We start from the raw sequence: 24,910 nt of genomic DNA, 5'->3' as shown, positions 1-24,910 counted from the left end.
CTTATTTAAATTATACCCCTGTTCTGTAACCACTCTAGCCACTTTTTCCCTTTTTCCTCCACTGCTTTCTTAACCTCTTCATCCCACTGTGCCATACCTCTCTTTTTTGTTGTTACTCCTGCCACACCACACGCTGCTTTAGCATTCCTAACCAAGCAATCCCTATATGCATTCCACAGGCTGCCCAGATCCATTTCATTCCAATTCAGTGATTCCAACTCCTCCCCTGCACTGGTCCTGTATTCAACTGCTATTTCATTGATCCTCAGCTTCTTGACTTTCAGCCTTTCTCCCTGACTGCCCCTTTCTCTCCTGGTCCACCTTACTCCTCTCAGCTTGATCTTGCATACTACAGGCATATGATCTGACAGACCTCCACATCATCCTCTCACGGTCCTCATATCAGCAACCATCCCAGCATAGACCTCTCTACGAGCACATAATCAATCAGGCTCCTTTCAACCTGATCCCCATTTCCTCTATACCATGCATTTTTATGTGCATCTTTGTGTTTGAAATACAAATTACAAATGCACAACCTCCTTTCCTGATGCATATCCTTCAGTCGCTTCCCATTATCAGTTTTTCCTGGTACTCCATTACAACCCATTATGTCGTCCTCAGAACCAATGCCTACTCTTCCATTCATATCACCCGTTACAATCAATTTATAGCTTCTGAGCATTTCTCCCACTGCATTATCCAAATCATTCCAAAACCTGTCTTTCTCACTCTTACTCCTGTCATCACACGGTGCATATGCTGCGGTCACTGTCGCTTTCACCTTCTCAAACTTGAACTTGACATACATACATACATACATCTCGACCTGACACATTTGTAGTCTCTAATTCCACTCTGTCACATCTCATTCATCAACAAAGGAACTACTTCTTTGCATAATCCTCACCCAGTCATGCCCGATCTTACACATTTCACACCCTCCCACTCCTCCACTTTCATCATTGTTTCGCACACTGCCATCACAGCGTATCATGCACTCTTGAACACATTCACCACTTCCACCCTCTTGCTCTCCTCTTTCACACCTGTCACATTCCACATGGCCATGCAAATCTGCCCATTTGGTTGGGGCCCTTGGCAGGTATTGGGCCCTCCAAGATTCTCCGAAACGTCTGCCATGATTATGCAGTTTTAGATAGGGGAATTTGAGGGACACTTAACCCAGCCAAAAACATTGGTTATATGGTTACCACTCAGTGTAGTAAATGGTTTCCTGAACACAGGAAACCATTTGGCTTGTCACTCATTGTAGAGACCATAAGGCATCCCTACATTGAGTGAGTGTGTGATGGGTGCCCCCACCTACCACAAGTAACTAATTATAATTATTATAAAGGAGGGAAACCAAGGAACAAACGACAGAAAGGTCTAGGTCTACCTTGGGTAGAGTATCCTTACCATGAGTAATTTACAGAAATTTTTGTGGCATCCATATTGTTTTGAAATCACTACCATAGCACCTGAAAATCAAGTAGTACTGTACTGAATTCACAAGAATTTTTCTCAGCTGATCTTCGAAACTAGATCATCTGTATTTGAAGTCCTGGTCCTTAAATACATTAGGAACACGGAGGTATACCATGTGTCATGCTCAGAGTAATACATTACATATTCAGACTGGGGAAACGTATCTTACAGTATTTATTTTCTTAATGTCATTTCCTCATGATATTCATTTTACATAATTCTTAATGTGATATGCTGTACTATGTCTTCTGTTCAGTATGACATGATGAAGTTACAGAATTTTTACCTTATATTCACTAAGTTTTCATTGAAAGCCTGGCTGTGGAGAGTGACCGAAGCAGTCTGAAACTCTGCCATCACTTCTTGGAGTGACTGTACATGTACCTTTATTCCTGATGTTTCATGTGTCACATCCTCCCGCTCCTCAGTTCACGCTACTTCCTGTTTAATATATTGCCATCACAGCACGTCCAGCACTCTTTGAATGTCTTCACCACTTCCACTCTCCTACATTCTTTATTCATGCCTCTCACATTACACATGCCCATACAAACTTGCCAATTTTTCCTGGGCAGCTACAGGACCCTTATCTTATTGCATGCTATTTATATATTCCCAGACAGTTTACATTGACTGTATGAATAAAACAGACCAGCTGGTTTTGGTGCTTAGGTAAGCTTTTTGCAAAGGGAAGGCTATTGGCTCTGCAGTGACCTATATTAGTATGGAACTCAGTTTGTTGAGGAAGCTTGATGCCCTTTTTTTTAGTGATTAGTTTATTTTGACTGGGCAGTTCTTAGCTATCTTATTTCATTTATAAAGGCTTCAACATGCTTGCATGCATCGGCCTTGGAGAACAGTTGGCAGCTCTCCACACTGGTCGATCTCTGGCAGTCTCCCAATTAAGGTCATTGTCCCTGAGGCTTTACCATATATCCTTGTCCCAGGTCTTTTTTGGTCTTCCTTGTGCTCCCCATCCCCATGACATTCATACCTCTCACCCTTTGCACCCAGTTGACATCTTCCATCCTCTCATCATGCCCAAACCATCTCAATCTACACCTCATCACAACACTAATACTTTCAGGTTCCCTCCATCATCTTAACCCTTCAGTCACAGTCCTATCCTCCATAGGTCTCTCATTCAAGAACGCACTACTTATCCATCTAATCCTTATCATTTCTGTACTTTTGAGCCTATACAAATATTCTCTTCTTTTATTGCCCAGGCCTCACTACCATATAACATTACAGTCCTAACACATGCGTACAAGAACTCATTAGCACAAAAAGAGTCTTCTCATTGTCAGAAAAGGGAACAGAAAATAATTTAGTTGTAATGTATTTTACCTGCTCGATATATATATATATATATATATATTTTTTTTACAAGGAATTTTCAATTTCAGAACCAAGGAGAGTTATGAGAAGCACATAGAGACCTGCACATTTGAGGTAGACAGTTCCAGCACATCAGAAGAGGAAGAGTATGAGGAGGAGGTTCCATCAGAGGATGAAAGTAAGGAGCAGCTCTTGGCTGAACCTTTCTGCACTAAAATAGAGGAGAAGGAAGAGGAGGAGGCCACAATGAATCACTCACCAGTGCAAGAGATGCCCAGTGCTGCTGCTGAAAGTCCACCACCACCACCACCACCATCATCACCACCACCACCACCACCACTGCCACCACCACCACCACCACCACCACCACTGCCACTGCCACTGTCACCATCGCCACCACCTCAGGTGTCCTCTCCTAACATTCCTTCACATCCTATGGCTGGCCATGAGATTTCCCTGATTGGGAACTTGGTGTCTAACATTGAGCAGAATGTGCCAGCCAACCCGTTACAAAGAGTAGTGGAATGCCCACCTGAAACCTCAAGCATCTCAGTGCCCAGTGGGATGAGAGGGGAAGGGGAAGAGCCAGCAGTGAAGAAGCAGCGACTGGATGCCTCCCTCCCACGGCAGCCAGGGGTACACCGGCAGGTTAGGACAGCTATCAAAAAAAGTGGTGGTAGTGGGGAGGATGTGGAATGTGTGCATGTGGTTCAGGGTCACAACCCCCCTGGCACAGACGTGTTTGTGCCACCCCCAGTCTCTCCTGTCAAATTCAACCCTATCATCAAAAAGAGTGCCAGCCCACGCCGCTATACCAATGTGCGGTTGATGCGAGGTAACCGGGGGTACCAGTATCGGCGGGCAGCTCCTCACATGGCCACACCAGAGCACTACCAGGGAGCTGCATCAGGCATAACACTCCCAACCTCTGCCACCCCAGCCTCTATCCAGGTCACTATGCATCCAATGGCAAGTAGTTCAGGGCAGCTGTTGACCCAGGGAGCACCACAGTTCCAGCAATTTGGTGGGCAGTCAACCCAGTACCCAGCCTCCGCTCAGCTGACATCCCCTGTCGCCCATCTGAGTCCTGCCATTCAGGTGACACCCCAGGTCACCCAGGTTGCCCCACAGGTGTCTCCTCAAGTTAGTCCACAGGTATTAACAATGGTATCAGCACCCTCAGTAGCTGTTCCCCAGGGCTACACCTTGCAGTATGTTGGCAGCTTTAGAGACGGTGAAATGGGGACTGGAGGAGGGAGCCTGGTGACATATCCAGCTGCACCAGTGGTGGTGCCACAGCCTCAGCTGGTCATGACTCCACAGCAGAGTTCAGTGGTGGTACCTCAGGTTGTCAATACTAACATCACATACTCCTTTACACCTCCTGAGACACTGCTAATTAACCAGCCTGCAATGGTACCAGGCATGCAGCCAGTTCAGTATCTTACCCAACAGCAGCAGCAACAACCACAACAGCAGCAGCAACAGCAGCAACAAACACCAATGCTGCACCATACAGAGCAACCGGTAACACAGCTGATGCAGTACAGTCAGCCTGGAATGTCCTCTCAATCCAGTCAGGTGTCAGTGTCTCATATGCCAAATGCACAAATGGCAACTCCATGCCTGCCATATCCAGATCTACAGAGCAGTGCAATGTGTATCCAACAACAGCAGCAACAACAGCAGCACACACTGTCACCCATAGTGTCCCGGGAACTGTCCATGCCTGGGAGTGGGATGAAGCAGCTACACAATTCCCAGGGCATGATTAATGGTTTGGGAACCCCTGAACTGCCACACAGCCTTGCCACATCCTCCCCTGTCGGGCCTGTCTCCGTCCCCATCCCCCGCTTCCGCCCTCAGGCCTCTGTGGCACCCCAGGTAGTACGATCGCAGGCAGTTCAGACGACAGCCTCTTCAGACAGCTGCCTTGTGGACTCCCAGGCTCATTCCCGCCTTCCGTTTGCTGACCGGCCACTGGTTGGAGGGGTGAGGACTGTAGCCACTGTTGCTCCAGCCATCATCACCACCTCCTCTGCCATCTCTGTCCCGACCTCTACATCCTCCACCAAGCTCACCTCCATTCAAACAACGCCTAAAATTGCAACTGTCAGACCCAGACCTACTTATAGTTATAGGGATGCCATGAGAGAGAAGCAGTTGGAGAGACAGAAGCAACGCCAAGAGCTGCTCCAAGCAGACAAGCTCAATCAAGTTGAAAGTCAGGAGTTTCTGAAGAGCCAAGAAACCGTCCCAACTCTTGCTTCTGACTCAGATTCAGATTCTGATAATGAGGCCACGGGGGTAGAAGTTGAGGAAAAGGAAGACAGACTTGAGACACAGTCATACAAGCTTGTCTTAAGGAAGGACAACACCCTAAGGTCTGGCTTTAATGTTCTTCCAATATCAGGCCCAACAACTCCTCTTCCTGCCCCTGAAGTGAAGGAACTGAGGATTAAAGCCAAAGTCTCTGTTGGTCCCAAGAGGAAAAAAGCAAAAAACCGTGACACTGAGAAGGATTTGATCATAGCCAGCAAGGATACCATCAATGACCTGTATGTGAATGAACAGTTACCCAACCTCTCCATCAACCCAGTCCACAACACCTCTGATGACCCCTCCATGTTTGACAAACCCAAGACCTGCAGCAACGAACCTTACATAGTATTTGAGCTGACATCTGAGGATGGATTTCGCGTGGAGTCGCACCACATATCCGAAGTGTGGCAAAAGGTGTTTGATGCAGTGACAGCGGCCCGGGCCAGCATGCGGGTGGACTCTAAGATGCCCAGCAACTTACAGCAGACTGGACCAGGTGGTAATGCCATATCTGGCCTTCATATGCTTGGGCTGACACACAATGCAGTTCAGTACCTCTTGGAGCAGCTTCCTGGTGCCAAGGACTGCCACAAGTACTCCTTCCAGGTATGTTGATCTCACCTAATCCTCCTCAGCTAGCTAGTGTCTTGTACATTCTTTCTTGCCACCTCCAGATGACTTTACTCAGTTTAGCAGAGATTTATCCAGCAAGTATACTGCAGTACCCTTTAGCTCTGCTATGAGATATCTGCCCCAAATTTAATAAAAAACTGTCTGGCAGAAGCAGGGATAATATAAAATGTACACAGTATACACCATCATTAATACTGTAGCTACTGTAAGTGAGTTAACCCATACTCTAGAACATAAACTAGCAGATTTCTCATGTCATCTTCCATTTCTTCCTTACCTACTAGCATCCCTCTCTGTTCTTCCTTTATGCCTACCTCTCCTCATTTAATCATTTTTTCACTCCTTTCTGTTCTTCCTCTATGGGTCCCCCTTCTCACTTAATCATTCTTTCACTCTTTCTTCCTTCTCTTGCACCCATGTTTTTCATCCACTTTCCAAAATATTCCATCTTACTCATCATTCTCTATTTCTTATTTCTTTTTAATACTTCTTGCAATCATCCCCATGTGGTTGAAAAAGTTAATACAATAGTCCTTTACAATATGTTCATGTTGAACTCATTTTTAAATAACTGCTCTTTAAGGTATGAATGATAAGTTTGATTGGAGAGATTAAATGCTCAGTAATAAACAGATTGAACATCTACCATTGTGGTGGAACTTTCACCCACTGAGCTGTTGTAAAGACCTATGCCTTGAAATCAGTGTGGCTGATTCAAAGCAAAGTTTGTGTATTTCATCAGTAATAACCAACAGGGTGCAAACATTTGCAAGCACATGCAGGAGATAGTACAAACACCCACTTTCAGTGTCTGTCGTGGGTTGGGTTAGATTCAGAGGGTAAACTTATAAACCATATTATTATCCACAGTATAGCACTTTGAAAGCTCAAGCATTAATCTAGAATGTTGTGTTGTGATGGAATGTTAGTTCCATCGACGGCCTCAGGAAGAAGGTGGCGTTGAGGAGAATCCAACTGGGTGTGCCCGTACTGAACCATTCAAGACACGCTCCCCATATGACATCTTCAGTTGGCTGGCTTCAAAGCATCGCAGGATGCCAGAGCGATCACTGGTTCAACAAGAGGAAATACAGCTCTCAACCACAAGGTAATTGTTGAATATTGTCATGGTAGTACACCTTTCTGTCATGCTCACACTACCAAATTTTCCCCCAACTCACCATCACACTACCTGACATCCTCCACACATTCTCACTCTGCCAGGCATTCCCCACATACCCTCCTACTATCACATGTTCCCCACTCACTACACTACCACATCCCCCTTGTAATTCCTGGTGTCACACTTTCCATTCACCGTCACACTGCCACAACTTCCATTCGCTGTCACACTGCCACATTTTCCATTCGTCCTCACACTGCCACACCTTCCATTATTCCTCACACTGCCACATCTTCCATTCATCCACACACTGACATACATTCCATTCACCATCACACTGTCACACACTACATGCTCCTTCACACTGCAACACCTTCCACTCATCGTCACTGCCATATCTTCCATTTACTGTCACACTGCCACATATTCCACTCACCCATACTGCCAATTCCTTCACTCACCATCACACTCTTACACCTTTCAGTCACCCTCATACTGCCATAAACTACTGGCAATTGTGAAAATGACATCCTGATGTGAAGGGGACAGTGGCCTCCTGTCCAACACACATTTCTTTAGTACACCAGCACCTCAGCATGGGGGGAGACATTCCATAAAACCTCAGGAAAGTAGAATTTCGCAAATAACTTGTTTGCTTTTCTCAGATGGCCTTCTACTTTATGTCTTGATCTTAAATTTGGATTCTAAAGGTGAAGTATGTGTCTGAATATAAAATACTGTTAATCACAGGGTGTAACCTTCTCAGGAACCATAAATTTTCTGTAAGTTTCTGTGACATTTTCAGAGGGAATGGAGTGAAGGCAGCCTCTGACTGTACACAAAGGAAAACATTCCCATGGATTTTATTTGCCCCAGAATTTGGTTATATTGATTTAAATTGTATACCATCGTCTTCACTGATATTTACACTATTAGATAAGCTGATAAAAACACAAAACTGATGAGTAAAAGTACTGAAATGCAGTGAGAATGAGTTAGTTCCAGAGTAAAAATAGCCTCGCAACTTTGTAGCGCAAAATTTTGCCCGCACTGTGCCAAAGCAAAGTATCTGTATATGTCTAGGTGCAGAATTTCATGGTCTGTCTTGTGGTGTTTTTGGAATTTCAGTACAACCAATAGTTTTAGAGTATATTGCCAAAAATTGCATGCCCCACCTCCACACACACACACACACACAACGCCGAAAGCTGAGGGGACACTAACCGTATGAGAACGTTGGCCTTGAAACAGACATGCTCCACTATGTCTCACCGAGATTTGATGCACTTCATGTGAAAACTTAATTTTTGGTGAATATTTTTGTCAAAAATTGCCTAATTGGTATCTCCTCAGCCCAAAACTGATAATGATGCAAATTGCCTCATTGGTTACTCTCCAGCTCAACTCTGATATGACGCAGTTGACATCATCGTTCCCAGGAGGGTTAAAAACAGGTGATATTTTTCATAACTTCAATTTAAACAAAAATATTCAATGTAATTCAACTCTGAAAGGACCTGTGATAGCACATTGGTTCAAGAAGGATACGGAACCCACCAGTTCAAAAAAATCACACAGATAGCACATTTAGAATAACACCCTCATTGTGGAGAAGTTTAAATGCTGCAGTAAGCTAACCATAACATAAGGGTATATTTTCAGTATTTATCCACCAAGTATTCTCTACTGAACAAAGGAATCTGTACACTCTGCGGTCCATTTTAAATCTGAGATAGAATTTTAAACGATCATGACAATATCATTAAAGTTCTGTTTCTGTGAAAAAAAAAAAAAAAGTAACATGGCAACATTTACTCAGCTGAGCACGCCTGGCCTTACTTGCACACACACATTGAACATAACAAAAGCTTTGCTCATTTTCGCATCCTCACATGTACACAGCCACCCAGTGTACTGCTCCACTGACTGATATACACATCTGTGTAATGTCATCACATACCTCATGACCTCAATGAAATATGTTAACAATTTAGTGTGTGTGTGTGTGTGCCTATTTGTAGTATACAGGAATTGAGCTAAGCTTGTGTTGTTCTGTCTCCATATCTACATTTATCTAGTCTTTTTTTAAACACATGAATGTTCTTTGCCTTCACCACCTCCTCGTCTAAGTCATTCCAAATACTTATGCATCTACTCGGGAAACTGAACCTTTTAAGATTATTAAGACATCTACTTTTCCTCAACTTGAAGTCATGACCTCTTGTTCTTCCATCATCCAGCACAAAAAGATCCTCTCTATCGACTCTTTCTAATTCTCTTACATTTCTAAATATCGTGATCAGGTCACCTCTTTCTCCTCTCTCGCGCAGTGTTGGTAACTTCAGTTTTTCCAGTTTCTCCTTGTAGGTGAGTTCCATTAAACTTGGTATCATCCTTGTTGCCATCCGTTGAACCCTCTCTGGTTTATCAATATGCTTCTTCAAATGAGGTAACCATACCACAGCCACATACTCTAGCCTTGGTCTTATCGTGCTCACTGTCAACTCCCTCAGCATTTCCTCATCCATATAATTAAAAGCCACACTCATATTGGTCAGTAATCCATAAGTTCCTCCAATGATTTTGTATATATGGTTTTCTGGTGACAAGTCATCATGAGTAGTCACTCCCAAGTCTTTCTCATATGTTCTCTTACATTTTATCTCATTGCCTATTTTATATGTCCAGTGCAGTCTTTTTTCACTCATTCCCATTTCTAATACATGACCCTTCTTGGCATTAAAATCCATTTTCCAAGTCTGGCTCCAGCTGTGGAGTTTGTCCAAGTACTCTTGTGGTTCTTTGCAACTATCATTATCTTTATTATGTTTCACGATTTTAGCATCATCCGTGAACGTACTAATGTAACTATTTAAACCCTCTGGTAAATCTATCTATCTGTCTATTGCCAGACGCCTCAATCCCGTTTGGGGTGGCCACAAACAAATCGCCTCCACGTCGCCCTGTCCCCCGCCATTTCACTGCCCTCCTCACAGCTCACACCCCCCTCTCTCATATACTTCACCCCATCCCTCCATCTCATCCTCGGCCTCCCCCTCCCTCTTCCCCCCTCCACCTCACTCACATACACTCTCTTCGCATGGCCAAACCACCTCAGTGTGTTCCTCACAACGCTTCCTATCACATCCACATCCACACCACAACGCTCCTTTATATCCTCATTCGTCAACCTGTCACTCCATGTGACTCCACAGGCTCCTCTTAAATAACTCATTTCCACTGCTTTCACTCTTGACTTGTGTCCTTCCAACAACGTCCAAGCTTCACTTCCATATGTTAGAGTTGGTATCATAATACTGTCATGTAGTAACTTTTTCACTTCCATGCTCACTTCCCTGTTTCTTATCACTGCTTTCAAGGAACCAGCAACCTTTCTTCCCTGCTGTACCCTTTCAAGCACTTCACCCTTTCATGCACTTCACCCTCCAATCCTCCATCCTTACTCATCACACTACCCAAGTACTTAAACGTACTCACATTTTCCAATTCCTCACCATCCAACCTCGCTGTACATTCACTGACTTCACCTCTCTCAAAGACCATCACTTTACTCTTCCCTACATTCACCTTTAGATTCCGTTTCTTACACATTTCATCATTGCCAGACGCCATGTATCCCAAACGGGGTGACCAACGGCTTAGAGTTAATTGTTTTACAGGGAGGGGCACTAATCCTCCACCAACCCCACTTGACACGTAGGGATGACCACACACTCTCCCAAACTCATCCACCGAGCCTTGCAGCTCCCCTTCGTCTTCACTCAACAACACAGTATCATCTGCAAACAACAGTACAGGGAGTTTCCAAACACTATCCTCTCTCACCAAGGCCAATCCAACATCCACTACCCTACCTTGTACCTCTTTTATTACCCCATCCATTTACAGATTGAACAACCATGGACACATGACACATCTCTGTTTCAACCCAACCTTCAAAGAGAAAAATTCACTTAGTTCACCATCCACACGCACTGCAGCCTTAGCACCATCATACATACTCTTCACAGCATTCAACAACTTCCCATCTACTCTTCACAGCATTCAACAACTTCCCATCTACTCTATATATTCTTAATACTTTCCACAATCCTTGTCTATCCACCCTGTCATATGCTTTCTCCAAATCCTTGAAAGCCGCATACAACTTCTTTCCCCTCTCTAGAAACTTTTCCACTAAAGATCTAAAAACGAATATCTGATCTGCACAACCTCTTCCCTTCCTAAAGCCTTCCTGTTCTTCTCCAACTAATTCCTCTGTTCTTTCTTTAACTCTGTCAATAAGTATCCAACCATACACTTTTCATATTATACTAAGACGACAAATGCCCCTATGATTACCACATACTTCTTTTTTCCCTTTTCCTTTGTACAAGGGAAATCATTTACATAAATCAGAAACATTATTGGGGCTAAGACAGAGCCCTGGGGTACTCCACTAGTCACGTTTCTCCACTGTGAAAACTTATCTCTTATAACTGTTCTCATCTGCCTTCCTATCAAATAATCTTCCATCCACTTCAATAGTTTCCCATGCACCCCTCAAAAGGTCTTCAACTTCCACAGCAGTCTCCTATAGGGCACCCTGTCAAATGCTTTCTTTAGGTCAAGATAGACACAATCTGCCCATCCCTCTGTCTCTTGTATGATATCTATTATCCTACTGTAGAAACATAATAGGTTAGTAACACATGATCGTCCTTCCTTAAAACCAAATTGTCTTGGTGTTATCGCTTCATTTTCTTCTAAATACTTTATCCATTTTTTTCTAATAATTTTCTCGCAGATTTTACAAACAATACTAGTAAGTGATACAGATCTGTAATTGAGTGGATCTTCCCTATCTCCTCCCTTGAAGATTGGCACAATACTTGCTCTTTTCCAATCTTTAGGTAACTGTCCATTTTCCAGGGAAGTCTTAATGATGACATAAACAGGCCACACTAACCGGTCTGCAGATTCCTTCAGGATCCATCCAGACACACCATATGGTCCCATTGCTTTTCTTACATCCACATCCCTCATCAGCTGCAGCACCTCATTCACATCCACTGTAATTTCTGCCATTCCCATCACCTTGGGTTCTATTTCAGGTTTCCTAAATTCCTCTTCCAGCACATAGACTGACTGCAGTTTCTTGTTCATTATTTCACACAGTTCTTCTTCTCTTTCATAGGTTTCATCTCCATCCCTTAATCGTATTATACCGTGCTTAACTTTCATTTTACCATTCACAAACCTATAAAATAATTTTGGCTCCTTTTTACATTTAGTTACAATATCTTTTTCATATTTCTTTTCTTCTTCTCTCCACACCCTTACGTAGTCATTTCTTACCTGCTTGTACTTCTCCCAAGCCCCTTCACTATACCTTCTTCTCACTTTATTCCATGCTCTTTTTCTTGCCACATGTGCCACTCTGCATCTGTTGTTAAACCATACTTTCTTCCTTTCCATAGCTGTGGAAAATTTTGGGACATATTTACTAACTCCTGTTTTAGACACTTCTGTCAGAAACTCATATTTCTCGTCAACATGTGATCGTATTCATTTTACTCCAGTCTACATTTTGGAAAAAGTGTGTGTGTGTGTGTGTGTGTGTGTGTGTGTGTGTGTGTGCGCGCATGCGTGCATGCGTGCTTGGGTATCCTGTCCTGTCTTGTCCTTAATCATGCCACACAGTCCAACAGCCAACCCATAAAAGAGGTGACATCTCACAAACGAAGAGAAGATGAAAATTATTTACCAAGACATTGTTCACAACATTCCATGGATTTTTGTGCCTTAAATTACTCATGTTTGATCTAAATTTAGTAAAACCTCAATATAATGTACTTCAGTAGATCGGAATTTGCTTTTATCGGACTTAAGGAGCTACTGGACTAAATTCCTATATACAGTATCAGAAAAAGTCTGATAAAACGAGAAGCAGTCCAGACTGCCTGACAACTTCAGCTATGTTCACCACAATAAGATAAATAAAAGTCATGTTTATCAGTGTATAATACAGTATTATTATATATATTATACTATTTGATTAATGTAGTGAAGTTATAATGCAACACAGTACTGCATTGGTAGTCAGAACAGTTTAAAAACTGTTCATATGATCTGGACTAATGTCTGATATATCAGCAAAAGTCCGGTTTAGCAAGGGGAAGTCCAGATGTCGCTTTTATCAGAATTTCGCATTTTTCAGAATGACATGGGCCCCAATTAGTCCATTATTGTGAGGTCTTACTGTAATTTTATTCCATAAGTTTTATTATTTCCTCAGTAAATCATCAGTTCAGTATGGGAGTGTTGTCTGATCTAATTACAGTACTGGAAGTGAGATCACTGTAGTTACATTTAAGGAAATCTGCTCATTAAGTGAATGCTCATAAAACAGTAAATGACCTATTGGAAAAGGGGATATGCTGTTTTACAACTGCTGACGTGCACCTATACAGTAGACCTGTTTTATCTGCGGATGAAACTTATTTTAATACTTTACTATACACTGTAACTTAATTTGAAATTGGCACGCAATGCGCACTTCTTCTGTTAGCATACCCGCACCCACAGGCATTCCCGTCACTCCTCCAGTCTTATTGTAAACACCAATCTGTTCATTACTTACGTCGTCTTCGCCCTTCTCGTATTTACAGCTCTACTATACTTCATTGTGTAAGTGAAAAATGGCTCCCAAGAAACAAGTTAAGAATAAAAGCAATCCTTCTGAGTCAAAGAGAGAGCGTACGCTACCTGGCGTCCTGTCAGAAGGGTCAGACTAGACTCACAGCTAACCTACAGTGCCACCACACATTTTGTCGCCTGACCATACTGGCACTGTAGGAACTGCACTACAATCATCATCATTGTACGAGGGTTATGAAGGGAACACACAGTCTTTTGGTGAGCGTTAATATGTATTTGTAATATTTTAAAGTATGTTTTTATTGGAAGGAGAATATAAGAGAGTATGGAACAGTGGGTGCAAGGATTGTATGGGTGAGGATGAAAGTAGGTATACAAGCATGGGCGATTGTATGTGTGTATGCTCCAACAGAGGATCGAATGGCAAGAGTGAAAGATGAGCTTTGGGCGAGAGTAGAAGCATGTATGGACAAGTTTGAGAGGAGCGAGAGCGTGCTGTTGATTGGAGACATGAATGGCAAAGTTGGGAATGTACGAGTGGATGGAGTGGTTGGTCAGTGGGGTGTGCCAGCTGAAGTAGATGGGAATGGTAGTGCTTTGGTGGACATCTGTGCTGGTAAGGGGTTGGCAATAGCCAACACCTACTTTCGTCATAAGATGATCCACCGGTATACATGGAGAGTAATGAGGAGGATGGATGGTGAACTTGTTGAACGAAAGGCAATGATAGACTACGTGTGTGTGGATGAGCGAATGAGAAGACAAGTGTTGGATGCAAGGGTGTGGAGAGGGTGGGGGAATGGAGTCTTGGACCATCACTTAGTGATGGCCAAGGTAGAGCTGCAAAGAAAGTGGTTGAGGAGACGAAGGGGAAGACAGGAGGCAGCAGCTCCTGTGAGAAGAGTGGAGAAATTGCAAGATAGTGAGAAAAGGACAGAGTATAAGAGCATAGTGGAAGAAAGATTGGGAAGGTATGAGCTAGAGCAGATGGAAGGGGTGGAAGACGTATGTAAGATATTCACGGAAGAGATAAGCGCAGCGTGTGAGGCGGTTTGTGGAGTGAGGAGGAGATGCAAGGGTGTGCAAGGGACAGCATGGTGGAATGATGAGGTGAAACGAGCTGTGGAACAAAAGAAGAAGGCATATGGTGAATGGTTGGCGAGTAGAGGTAGGGGAGAAGATGAGAGAGAGAAGAGAGAGGTATATGTGAGCAGGAGAAGGGAGGTTAAGAGACTGGTGAAGGAGAGTAAGAAGAAAGTGGATGAAGAGTTTGGGAGGAATCTGAGTGTGAAATGGAGGGAGAGTAAGAAATTGTTTTGGAAGGAGGTAAAGAAAGTAAGGCAGTGTGAAAGGGGAAATAGTAGGGGAGTGAAAGATAGGAATAATAGATTGTTGGTGGAGAAGAGAGAGAAATTGAGGAGATGGAAGGAGCACTTTGAGGATTTGTTGAATGTAGAGAGTGAGAGCAGTGTGAGTATAAGTGGTTGGGGAATGGCTGGGAGAAGAAGAGATGCGAGGAGGGAGGAAGAGATCAGTAGGTCGGAAGTAGTGGAAGCGATGAAGAAGATTAAGCTGGGAAAGGCCCCAGGAATTGATGGAGTGTGTGGTGAAATGCTTAGGTATGGGGGTGAGATTGTTGTGGAGTGGATATGGAAGTTGTGTAGATTGGCTTGGGAAGAGGGAAGGGTTCCAGAGGACTGGAAATCAGGTATAATTGTTCCTCTGTACAAAGGAAAAGGGGAGAGAGAAGTATGTGGTAACCATAGGGGTATTTGCCTTCTTAGTGTGACTGGTAAAATATATAGTAGAATACTCATTGATAGGGTTAGGCATATGACAGAGGAGCTAGTTGGAGAAGAACAAGGGGGATTTAGGAAGGGAAAAGGGTGTGTAGATCAGATATTTGTTCTAAGATGTTTAGTGGAGAAGTATCTAGAGAAGGGAAGGAAAGTGTATGCTGCCTTCATGGACTTGGAGAAAGCTTATGACAGAATAGATAGGCAAGGTATGTGGAAGGTATTAAGAATATATGGAGTGGAGGGGAAATTGTTGAGTGCTGTGAAGAGTATGTACGAGGGAGCTAGGGCTACGGTGCGAGTGGATGGTGAGCTGAGTGAGTTCTTTGATCTCAATGTGGGACTGAAACAGGGGTGTGTGATGTCTCCATGGCTGTTTAATATATATATGGATGGGGTTGTAAAGGAGGTGCAAGGTAGGGCAGTGGATGTGGGGGTGGCCCTAATGAATGAGGGTGAGATTTGGAAGCTTCCGGTGTTGCTGTTTGCTGATGATACAGTATTGTTGAGTGAAGATGAATGGGAGTTGCAAGGTTTGGTGAATGAATTTGGGACAGTGTGTAGGAGGAGGAAGCTGAAAGTTAATGTAAACAAAAGTAAAGTTATGGTGTTTGAGAGGAATGAAGTCACAGAGTGTGCAGTGAGATTGGATGGTGAGTATATGGAGAATGTGAGTGCATTCAAGTACTTGGGTAGTGTGATGAGTAAGGATGGAACTTTGGGGGATGAAGTACGTGAAAGGGTACAGCAGGGAAGAAAGGTTGTTGGTACACTGAAAGCAGTGATGAGAAATAGGGAGGTGAGTATGGAAATTAAGAAGTCACTGCATGATGGTATTGTGATCCCTACCCTGACGTATGGAAGCGAGGCGTGGACCTTGCAAGAGGGGAACAAGTCAAGAGTGAGAGCAGTGGAAATGAGTTACTTGAGAGGAGCATGTGGAGTGACGTGGAGGGACAGGTTGACGAATGAAGAAGTGAAGGAACGTTGTGGGGTAGATGTGGATGTGGTTGAAAAGATTAGGAGAAATACACTGAGGTGGTTTGGACATGTGGAGAGAATGGAGAATGAAAGACTGACTAAGAGGGTGTATGTAGGTGAGGTGGAGGGAGGGAGAGGGAGGGGTAGACCGAGGATGAGGTGGAGGGATGGAGTTGAGAGGTATATGAGGGAGGGGGGGGGTGAGTTGGGGGGAGGGTAGTCAAATGGTGGGTGACAGAGTGACTTGGAGGCGTTTTGTCTGCGGCCACCCTTTGCGGGATTAGGGCGTCGGGCTATAGATAGATAGATAGATAGATGTTTTTATTTCTCCAGGGATGTGGTTAGCTTATTTGGAAATAATATGCTATTTTGTGATGATGATTTGAGTATCCGCGAAATTTGCCTTCCGTGGGGGTCTCTGGAACCTAACCCCTGCGTATAACTAGGGTCTGCTGTAATTCTATGTAAGGCAGTTTTTAACAAGAATAAAGGTTAGTTGTATCAAAAATGCACATGCAGTATTAACATATGACCTATAATAATGCATATCTGCTGTAATGGAAGCATAAAGGTTCCAGAGAAATGCCATTGGATTTTTTACCTCATTCACAAATGCAGAAATCTGGCAAGTGATTGCCTACAGCTTCTGTGGTAAACATGAGTGCAGTAAACTTGAATAATAAACATGTCAGCGAAGCAGTATAAATTTGTATAACTTAATTCACAAAAACTGATCTCACATACTGTAATTATGTTCTCTAACTTATTATGTCAGTATGTGAACTTGTCACATACAGTAAGAGCTGATTTGTTTTTTTAACCCATACTCTGTCAGCTCTAAAAAAAATCACTCACAAAAACCTTTTCACACCCATTGCACTGAATGTGAACACTCATGAATTTACTGCTTCCACATCATTAACCTCTTTAAAGTTTTTATTACTTTCCAACAATGGGCCTCTCTATATTGTAAATAAACACATCTGATTAATTTTTCTCATTGTGTGAATGTGACTCTGTCACAGGGCCATGTGAAATTATGAATTAAGAATGCTTAGCCGTTGCTTGAAAATAGAGACAAGGAATTGAATTGTGAAATTCAAGCAGTAAGTTTTACTTTATGCCGACTTACTTCGCCAATTCCCTAAGGACGAGAATTTATACACTTTCTCAACAGTACACAGCAGAGACTATTTTTTTTTTTTCTAATGCGAGGAAGAAGGAACCAAAGGCCATGAGCCCGCAATAACAGTTCCCACCAAGAGAAAAATAAAATACAAGAGAGAGCCAAATTCAAGATCCATTCATTTCGAGATGCCTGGACACACTGCGTTTGAAAGACTGGAGATCATAGGCAGCAGGAAATACAGACAGAGGGAGACAGTTCCAGAGTTGACTTGTCGCATAAATGAAGGACTGGGAGTACGGTTAACTCTTGCATTAGAGAGTTGGACAGAAAAGGGATGAGAGTTTGCTGCTAGACGGGTGCTACGCTTCCGTCGTAGAGGTGGAGGAATGCATGCAGACAGTTCAGAGGAGCAGTGACCATTAAAGTAGCAATAGTAAAGAGATAAAGATGCAACAGTGCGGCGATGAGACAGAGGTTGAAGGGAGTCGTAAGAGGAGGAGAGTTAATGAGACGAAAAGCCTTTGACTTCACCCTATTGAGAAGGGCTGTATGTGGGGAGCCTCCCCACACATGAGAGTTGTACTCCACACAGGGGCGGATAAAACCCCTGTATAGAGTCAACAATTGTGCAGGGGTAAAGAAAGAACGGAGTTGGCTTAGCATACCGAATCTCTTGGAAGCAGATTTTACAGGAGATGTAATATGATCTTTCCAAGATAAGTCCCGAGTAAATGAAACCCCAAGCATGTTCAAGGATGATGCAGGATTAATCTGAATATTATTAAACATTAGTGCGTATACCTGTGGAAGATTTTGATGGGTTGATAGGTGTAAGAACTGAGTCTTAGATGCATTAAAAACAAGAAGATTATTTTTACCCCAGTCAGAGATACGAGCCAAGTCAGACATTAGGTGTGCCATAGCCTCATCCCTTGTTTGTTGAAGTAACTGCTGAGATGGGCGTTGCGGGAACCAAATGGAAAGGTGAAGGGTGGAGTCATCAGCGTATGAGTGGATAAGGTTAGATGTACAGCTTAGAAGGTCATTGATGAATAAAAGGAAGAGAGTTGGTGATAGGACAGAGCCCTGAGGAACACCACTGTTGATAGATCTAGGAGAAGAACGATGGCCATCTACAACAGCAGCTATAGAACAACCAGAAAGGAAACTAGCGATGAAGGCACAGATAGAAGGATAGAAACTGTAAGAGGGCAGGTTGGAAATTAAAGATTTATGCCAGACTCGATTGAAAGCCTTTGAGATGCCAAGTGCAATGGCAAAGCTTTTGCCAAAGTCCCGAAAGGAGGATGACCAGGAGTCTGAAAGGTAGGTGAGAAGATCGCCAGTGGAGTGTCCCTGACGGAACCCGAACTGACGATCAAAAAGAAGGTTGTGATAGAAAAGATGCCTTAAAATTTTTCTATTGAGAATTGACTCGAAAACTTTTGAAATACAGGACGTTAAAGCAATTGGACGATAGTTGGAGGGTTGGGAGTCACTCATGAGTGCTGTTTGTGGTACTGTTAGCCTCTCGAGAAAGTGACTCCACCCCTGACAGTCAATAACTAATGCTAATAATAATAAACAGGTTCTTGCCGGTGCATTAACTCCTGGCTGGCACAACAGATTTAAGCTTGATACAAAAGAACTGGCATAAGTATCAGTTATGAATAATGTAAAGCGTTTGTGCAAACTAGGAGCAGCAACTAAAATAAGCTTAATGTGGAGAAATAAAACACAAGTTTAATTACATTAAGCTCAAAGAAAAAAACTGTAAATTTATTAATTACAGTGAAATATACTTACGTTACATGAGTCTCAAAAATGAATTCAAAATAACAAGGAGAATACACTCACTCGCTTATTCAAAAGCTAAACACTTAAACCTAGAAAAAAAAAAATGAAAAGAAATACTGGTCAGTGGAGGGGAGCCGAGCGAATAGACTGGGTGCCTGTGCTGGACATCAGATACTGCAATCCGCTAAGTCTGCTTCGTCAGTTCACCGTCTAGGTGGAGATTCAGGAACTCGCTGTACACCGGCGGTGCTGCCTTACACTGGGCACAAACAGTCCTACTCTCGCGACGACTCAGAGCTGACTAACTTCAAACTATGAAAGAGGGCGAGGGATGGCCGTGTTCGAACTTCAACAGTCAACAGAAAGAAAGTGAGCGATATACGCTCACAATAACTCACTCAGTGAAGGCACTAATGTCGTGCATAAGAATTATCACTTGTGAAACAGTGAGAAATGTTCTGAAAACCATCCTGATCGGGGTGAATACGAAGACAGTTGAACTGAATGATGCGCAGTGAGAATTCCATTAGAATTCGTGGTTTTCTCGCTGATGTACAATGTTATGAATTTATAAATACGCCCCCGCGAATTCGTGACATTACGCCCCATCAAAATCAAATTTTTCTTTAGAAAAATTTTATGATATACATGCATATAAATCCTAACTCAGTCACAGAAGATTCACACTGTGGTGTGTGTACTATCCTGCTACAGGAGAAAATCACAGTTGCCCATGAGCGTAAAAACCTCGTATTTACGTTAATAGGAGCAAGCTTGAGGAAAAATCTCCGTGACGACAGTGAAAAATCCTGTAATCAGGTCAAACTGAGCGAAAAGTTCGCTACATTTACATTAACAACTAATTGTTATGTAGCGTGATGTATGTAATACACGGTGTTGGTGTGACAGTTGTGGTGTAACTGTGCCTACGTGTAAAATTATGTAATACAAATCAATAGTAAATGAAGGCAACAAGGCAGAAGGGAAGAGGCGGCAGCATGCAACAGAGACGATCAGCTGATCTCCACGACAAAATTGCTACACCCGCCAGCTCCACCTGCAAAAGCAATCAAGGTGGAGCATCAAAGGTGTCAGTGTGACAAACAATCTTTATTTAATTACAATTTCTCTGCCTAGCAGTCAGTATGTACGCTACAAAAAGTACGCCCTAGCTGAAAATTTTAAGTGACAGGCAAGCTTTGTACATGAGGTCGCCATTATTTTCGTATTGGATACATTATTAACCAGGAAACATGGTCCCAGGACAGAATCTCAAAAGACCCTTATAGTTTACTGGTTAAACCCTAAACCTACATTATTATTAACCAGGAAACGTGGTCAAACTGAGCGAAAAGACTGGGTGCCTGTGCAGGACATCAAACGCTGCAATTCGCTAAGCCAAAGGACCCAGTTTACTGGTTAAACCCTAAACCTACATTATTATTAACCAGGAAATGTGGTCAAACTGAGTGAAAAGACTGGGCGCCTGTGCAGGACATCAAACGCTGCAATTTGCTAAGCCAAAGGACCCAGTTTACTGGTTAAACCCTAATCTACACTTATGATTAACATTGGCAAGCTGAGAATCCCTACACAATCTCGGGCAGGTCGCATTTTAACATCCGCCGTGGGTGTGAACACTCATGTGGATAATGTGCATTCTCCAGGAATCCTCAGAGTGGCCCACAGCTCGAGACACCACAAGGTAATTCAAACACAGCCTCGGATTGTCTCTGCGGGGTTCTTGAACTTCCCCCTTAACCTACGATATACATGTATGTACAGGCCCTGGACATAATGTGTCCTGTGGGGCCAACGGATGAGACTTCAGGTCTTACTGGTACACTAGTAACTGGAAACCAAGCTAGTCTTTGGATTGCGTAAATCTCTGAGGACGCCTGTCTTACGGAACCCAGCATACAACAGTTGCCTGTGTTAGTTATCAGTTAGCAGGCGAGACATCAGGTCTGCACCCACATTACCACTGCTCTCTCTCTCAACTGACTCTGAGATTATGGGTGTGGATTCAAACGGCACAGGAAGGACATGTCCCTGACTGGTGGTACGTTGAAACACGTTGCAGGAACGCATGAAGCTATCTATTTCTTGTCCCATCCCTGGCCAGAAAAAGTCAGGACGGATACGGCCGTGGGTTTTCCTTTTGCCCATATAACCTCCTGAGGTTGAACAATGACCTAATTCGAACACTGCTCGGTGAAGTCTGAGTAGCGTCATCTATGGTGCAACTATGCTTGGCACCTGGAATATTGCCTATGATAAGGTCAGACAAAGGTTCTGGCATGACAACTGCAAGCGTCGTACCAGTGTAAAATGGCGATGCCACCTGGATACGTGCCTCAGGGAACAATCTCACTGATCCATCAATAAGCTGAGCTTGGATCTGTCGACCTGTGTACTCCTCAGGCCGAACTAGACTCTGCCTGACAGAGCACCCTGAGGAACCATTGTCTCTCAGGAACTTCACAGGAATGCCTCCCACAAACCCTGGCTGAACAAGGAAGGCACTGTTACCTGTGGGAGGGCCTGTGGAGGAAGCAGCCAGCCACTGATGAGGCTGCTGAATGAATGATGCGGCAAACATGGTGCCCTGAGAACTAGATACCTGAGGGGTCGTACTCACTGTCTGGGGAGATGGAGCGTTGACCATCTGTGGAGGAGGGTTCACTGTCACTGGGGGACTAGTGAACTGTGGGGAAGTACCCATACTGCTAGGGACGATACCACCGTACTGCTGTTGAGGAATAAAGGCTGCGTTTGCCTCCTGCCACCAATAAACTGGGGCTGGTGCTGAGAAGGTTTGCCCCGACTTTTGATTGCGTGGCTGATACTGCAGTTGGTTAGGGTACTTGTTGTACCGCTTCCACTGAGGTTTCTGGGTATTTTGCCCCTGGTCCTTCTTCTGTGGTTTGTTTGGACCTTGGCCATTATTCTGAGAATGGCCTTATTGCTGGGGTTCAGTGTGAGACTGTTTCCCAGATGTGTCAGCTTTCCTGTTCCAGGTGTGTTGTTTATGAGTTTGATACCCGTATGCAGTGAAGAATGCATCAGCCTTCTCCACCATTTCACTGGCATCCCTTACCTGGCAGATCTTAAGCTGAGCCATAAGCTCAGCAGGCCACGACTTTTCTAGCTGCGTGCGCAGCATAAGGTCAATTATCCCCTCGCGCGTGGAAGGAGTTTCGTCTTTCTCCATCCACTCATCTAAGTAAGCAGTAAGCCGATCAAGAAACTGAACAGCAGTCTCCTTTTCTTGTAAACACGCCCTTATAAACTGACTCTTGGCGTCGTCAACTGTGAGACCATACGCTTTGACGAGCGCGGCCTTCATCATCTCATACGTGAGATTGTCTCCATGAATTCTGTGAAGAATATCGAGGGCAGGGCCCTCAAACAAGCTAAGAAACTGGAGCTGCTTAGCTGCCTCATCCAGCTGGTACAGCTGAGCCATGTCTTCAAAACGAGCTATGAATGGCTCGATTTGCATGCCTTCCTTGTATGGAGGAAGCTTGATGTGTGGGGTTGCCAGAACATGTGCAAGGAGAGCGCTCATGGAGCTTGGGTTAGTTGCACCAGATGCGTCTGAAGCCAAGGAGTCTCGCTTGGGCTTCAGCATCTCAAATTCATGTTTCTCACGTGCCTCGCGGCTCGGCACATTGGTGTTCTCGTTCTCTCTCTCGTTGTTCTCACTCGTATTTGCGTTCTCGCTCATATTCACGCTCTCTCTCTTGTTCTCGCTCGTGTTCGTGTTGTTTTTGCTCTTGTTCGCATTCTCTCTCTCGTTCCTCGCGCTGTTCTCGCTCATATTCATGTTGATTTCTACGCTCTTCACAAGCATCATTCTCACGTTGCTGCTCATAACTAAATCGTGAGAGGACTTATTCCTGAGTGTGTATAGTTATCAGTGTGTATAGTTGTGAGTAAAGATGGAAGAAGAACATAAGACAGTATGGATCAGTTGGGTCAAGGATTGTGTGGATAAGATTGAAAGTTGGAATACAAATGTGGGTGATTGTGTGCGTGTATGCGCCAACGCAAGATCGTGCAAGCAGAGTGAGAGAAGAGTTCTGGACAAATGTGGAAGTGTGCATGGAAAAGTTTGGAAGGAATGAGAGAGAGTTTTTGATCGGCGATATGAATGGTAAAGTAGGGAATGTGAAGGTGGATGGAATAGTTGGTGAGTGGGGTGTGCCTGCTGAGATAGATGAGAATGGCAGTGCATTAGTGGACATTTGTGCTGGGAAGGGGTTGGTGATAGCCAATACCCTCTTCAGGCATAAAATGATCCACAGGTATACATGGCAAGTGATGAGAAGGGTGGGTGGTGAACTGAATGAAAGGAAGGCAATGATTGATTATGTGTGTGTGGATGAAAGGATCCGAAGATGTGTAATGGATGCAAGAGCTTATAGAGGTTGGGGGAGTGGACATTCTGACCACTACTTGGTGGTGGCCAGAATCAAGATACAAATAAGATGGAGTAATAGAAGAAAGGAAGGACGGGAAGAAGGAGTATTTGCAAGGAGAGTGGAAAGGTTACAAGAGGATGAGAAAAAGGCAGAATATAAGAGAGAAGTGGAGGAACGATTAGGCAAATATGAATTGGAGCAGATGGGGGATGTGGAAGGTGTGTGCAGGATATTCACAGAAGAAATATGTGCAGCATGTGATGTGGTGTGTGGGATGAAGAGAAGACGGAGGGGGGTGCAAGGAACATTGTGGTGGAATGAAGAGGTGAGACAGGCTGTGGCACAAAAGAAGAAAGCATACAATGAATGGATGAGAAATAGGGGCATGGAAGAAGTTGAGAGGCGGAAGAGAGAGTTATATGTAGAAAGTAAGAGAGAGTAAGAAGAGAGTGGATGAGGAATTTGAGTGTAAAGTAGAGGGACTGTAAGAAAATGTTCTGGAAAGAGGTGAAGAGAGTAAGACAGGGTGGAAATGAAGTTAGCAGGGGAGTAAAAGATAAAAATGGTAGATTACCAGTGGAGAAGGGAGAAAAAGTGAGCAGATGGAGAGAACACTTTAAGGAATTGTTGAACATACAGGATGGAAGTGATGCGAGTATAAGTGGCTGGGGAATGGCTGGGAGAAGGAGGGAGGTGAGAAGACTGGAAGAAATCAGTAGGATAGAAGTTGTGGAAGCAATGAAGAAAGTTAAATTGGGGAAAGCCCCAGGAATTGATGGAGTGTGTGGTGAAATGTTGAAGCATGTAGGAGAGATAGTAGTAGCATGGATGTGGAAGATGTGCAGATTGGCCTGGGAGATAGGTAGAGTTCCTTTATATCCTCATTTGTCAACCTGTCTTTCCATGTGACTCCACAGGCTCCTCTTAAATAACTCATTTCCACTGCTTGACTTGTGTCCTTCCAACAACATCTAAGCTTCACTTCCGTACATCAGAGTTGGTATCACAACACTGTCATGTAGTAACTTTTTCACTTCCATGCTCACTTCCCTGTTGCTTATCACTGCTTTCAAGGAACCAGCAACCTTTCTTCCCTGCTGTACCCTTTCAAGCACTTCACCCTCCAAACCTCCATCCTTACTCATCACACTACCCAAGTACTTAAACATACTCACATTTTCCAATTCCTCACCATTCAACCTCGCTGTAC

General features: G+C 43.7%; 1 protein-coding gene across 1 annotated transcript in view; it reads left to right on the top strand.

Annotated features, from left to right (window-relative positions):
* The window catches only part of trx (histone lysine N-methyltransferase trithorax), a 244,798-nt gene that overhangs the window by 196,430 nt on the left and 23,458 nt on the right, over positions 1 to 24,910 (top strand). Inside the window, exons 14-16 of the mRNA XM_080275135.1 lie at positions 2,901 to 3,118; positions 3,230 to 5,760; positions 6,717 to 6,895. Coding sequence (XP_080131261.1) covers positions 2,901 to 3,118; positions 3,230 to 5,760; positions 6,717 to 6,895 — 2,928 coding nt within the window. The remainder of the gene's footprint in view (positions 1 to 2,900; positions 3,119 to 3,229; positions 5,761 to 6,716; positions 6,896 to 24,910) is intronic.

This window comes from Coenobita brevimanus, chromosome 60 (genome assembly GCF_032717465.1).
Source record: "Coenobita brevimanus isolate Jiangsu-jjx chromosome 60, ASM3271746v2, whole genome shotgun sequence".
Taxonomy (NCBI): Eukaryota; Metazoa; Arthropoda; class Malacostraca; order Decapoda; family Coenobitidae; genus Coenobita; species Coenobita brevimanus.
This window is presented reverse-complemented; position numbering and strand designations above follow the sequence as displayed.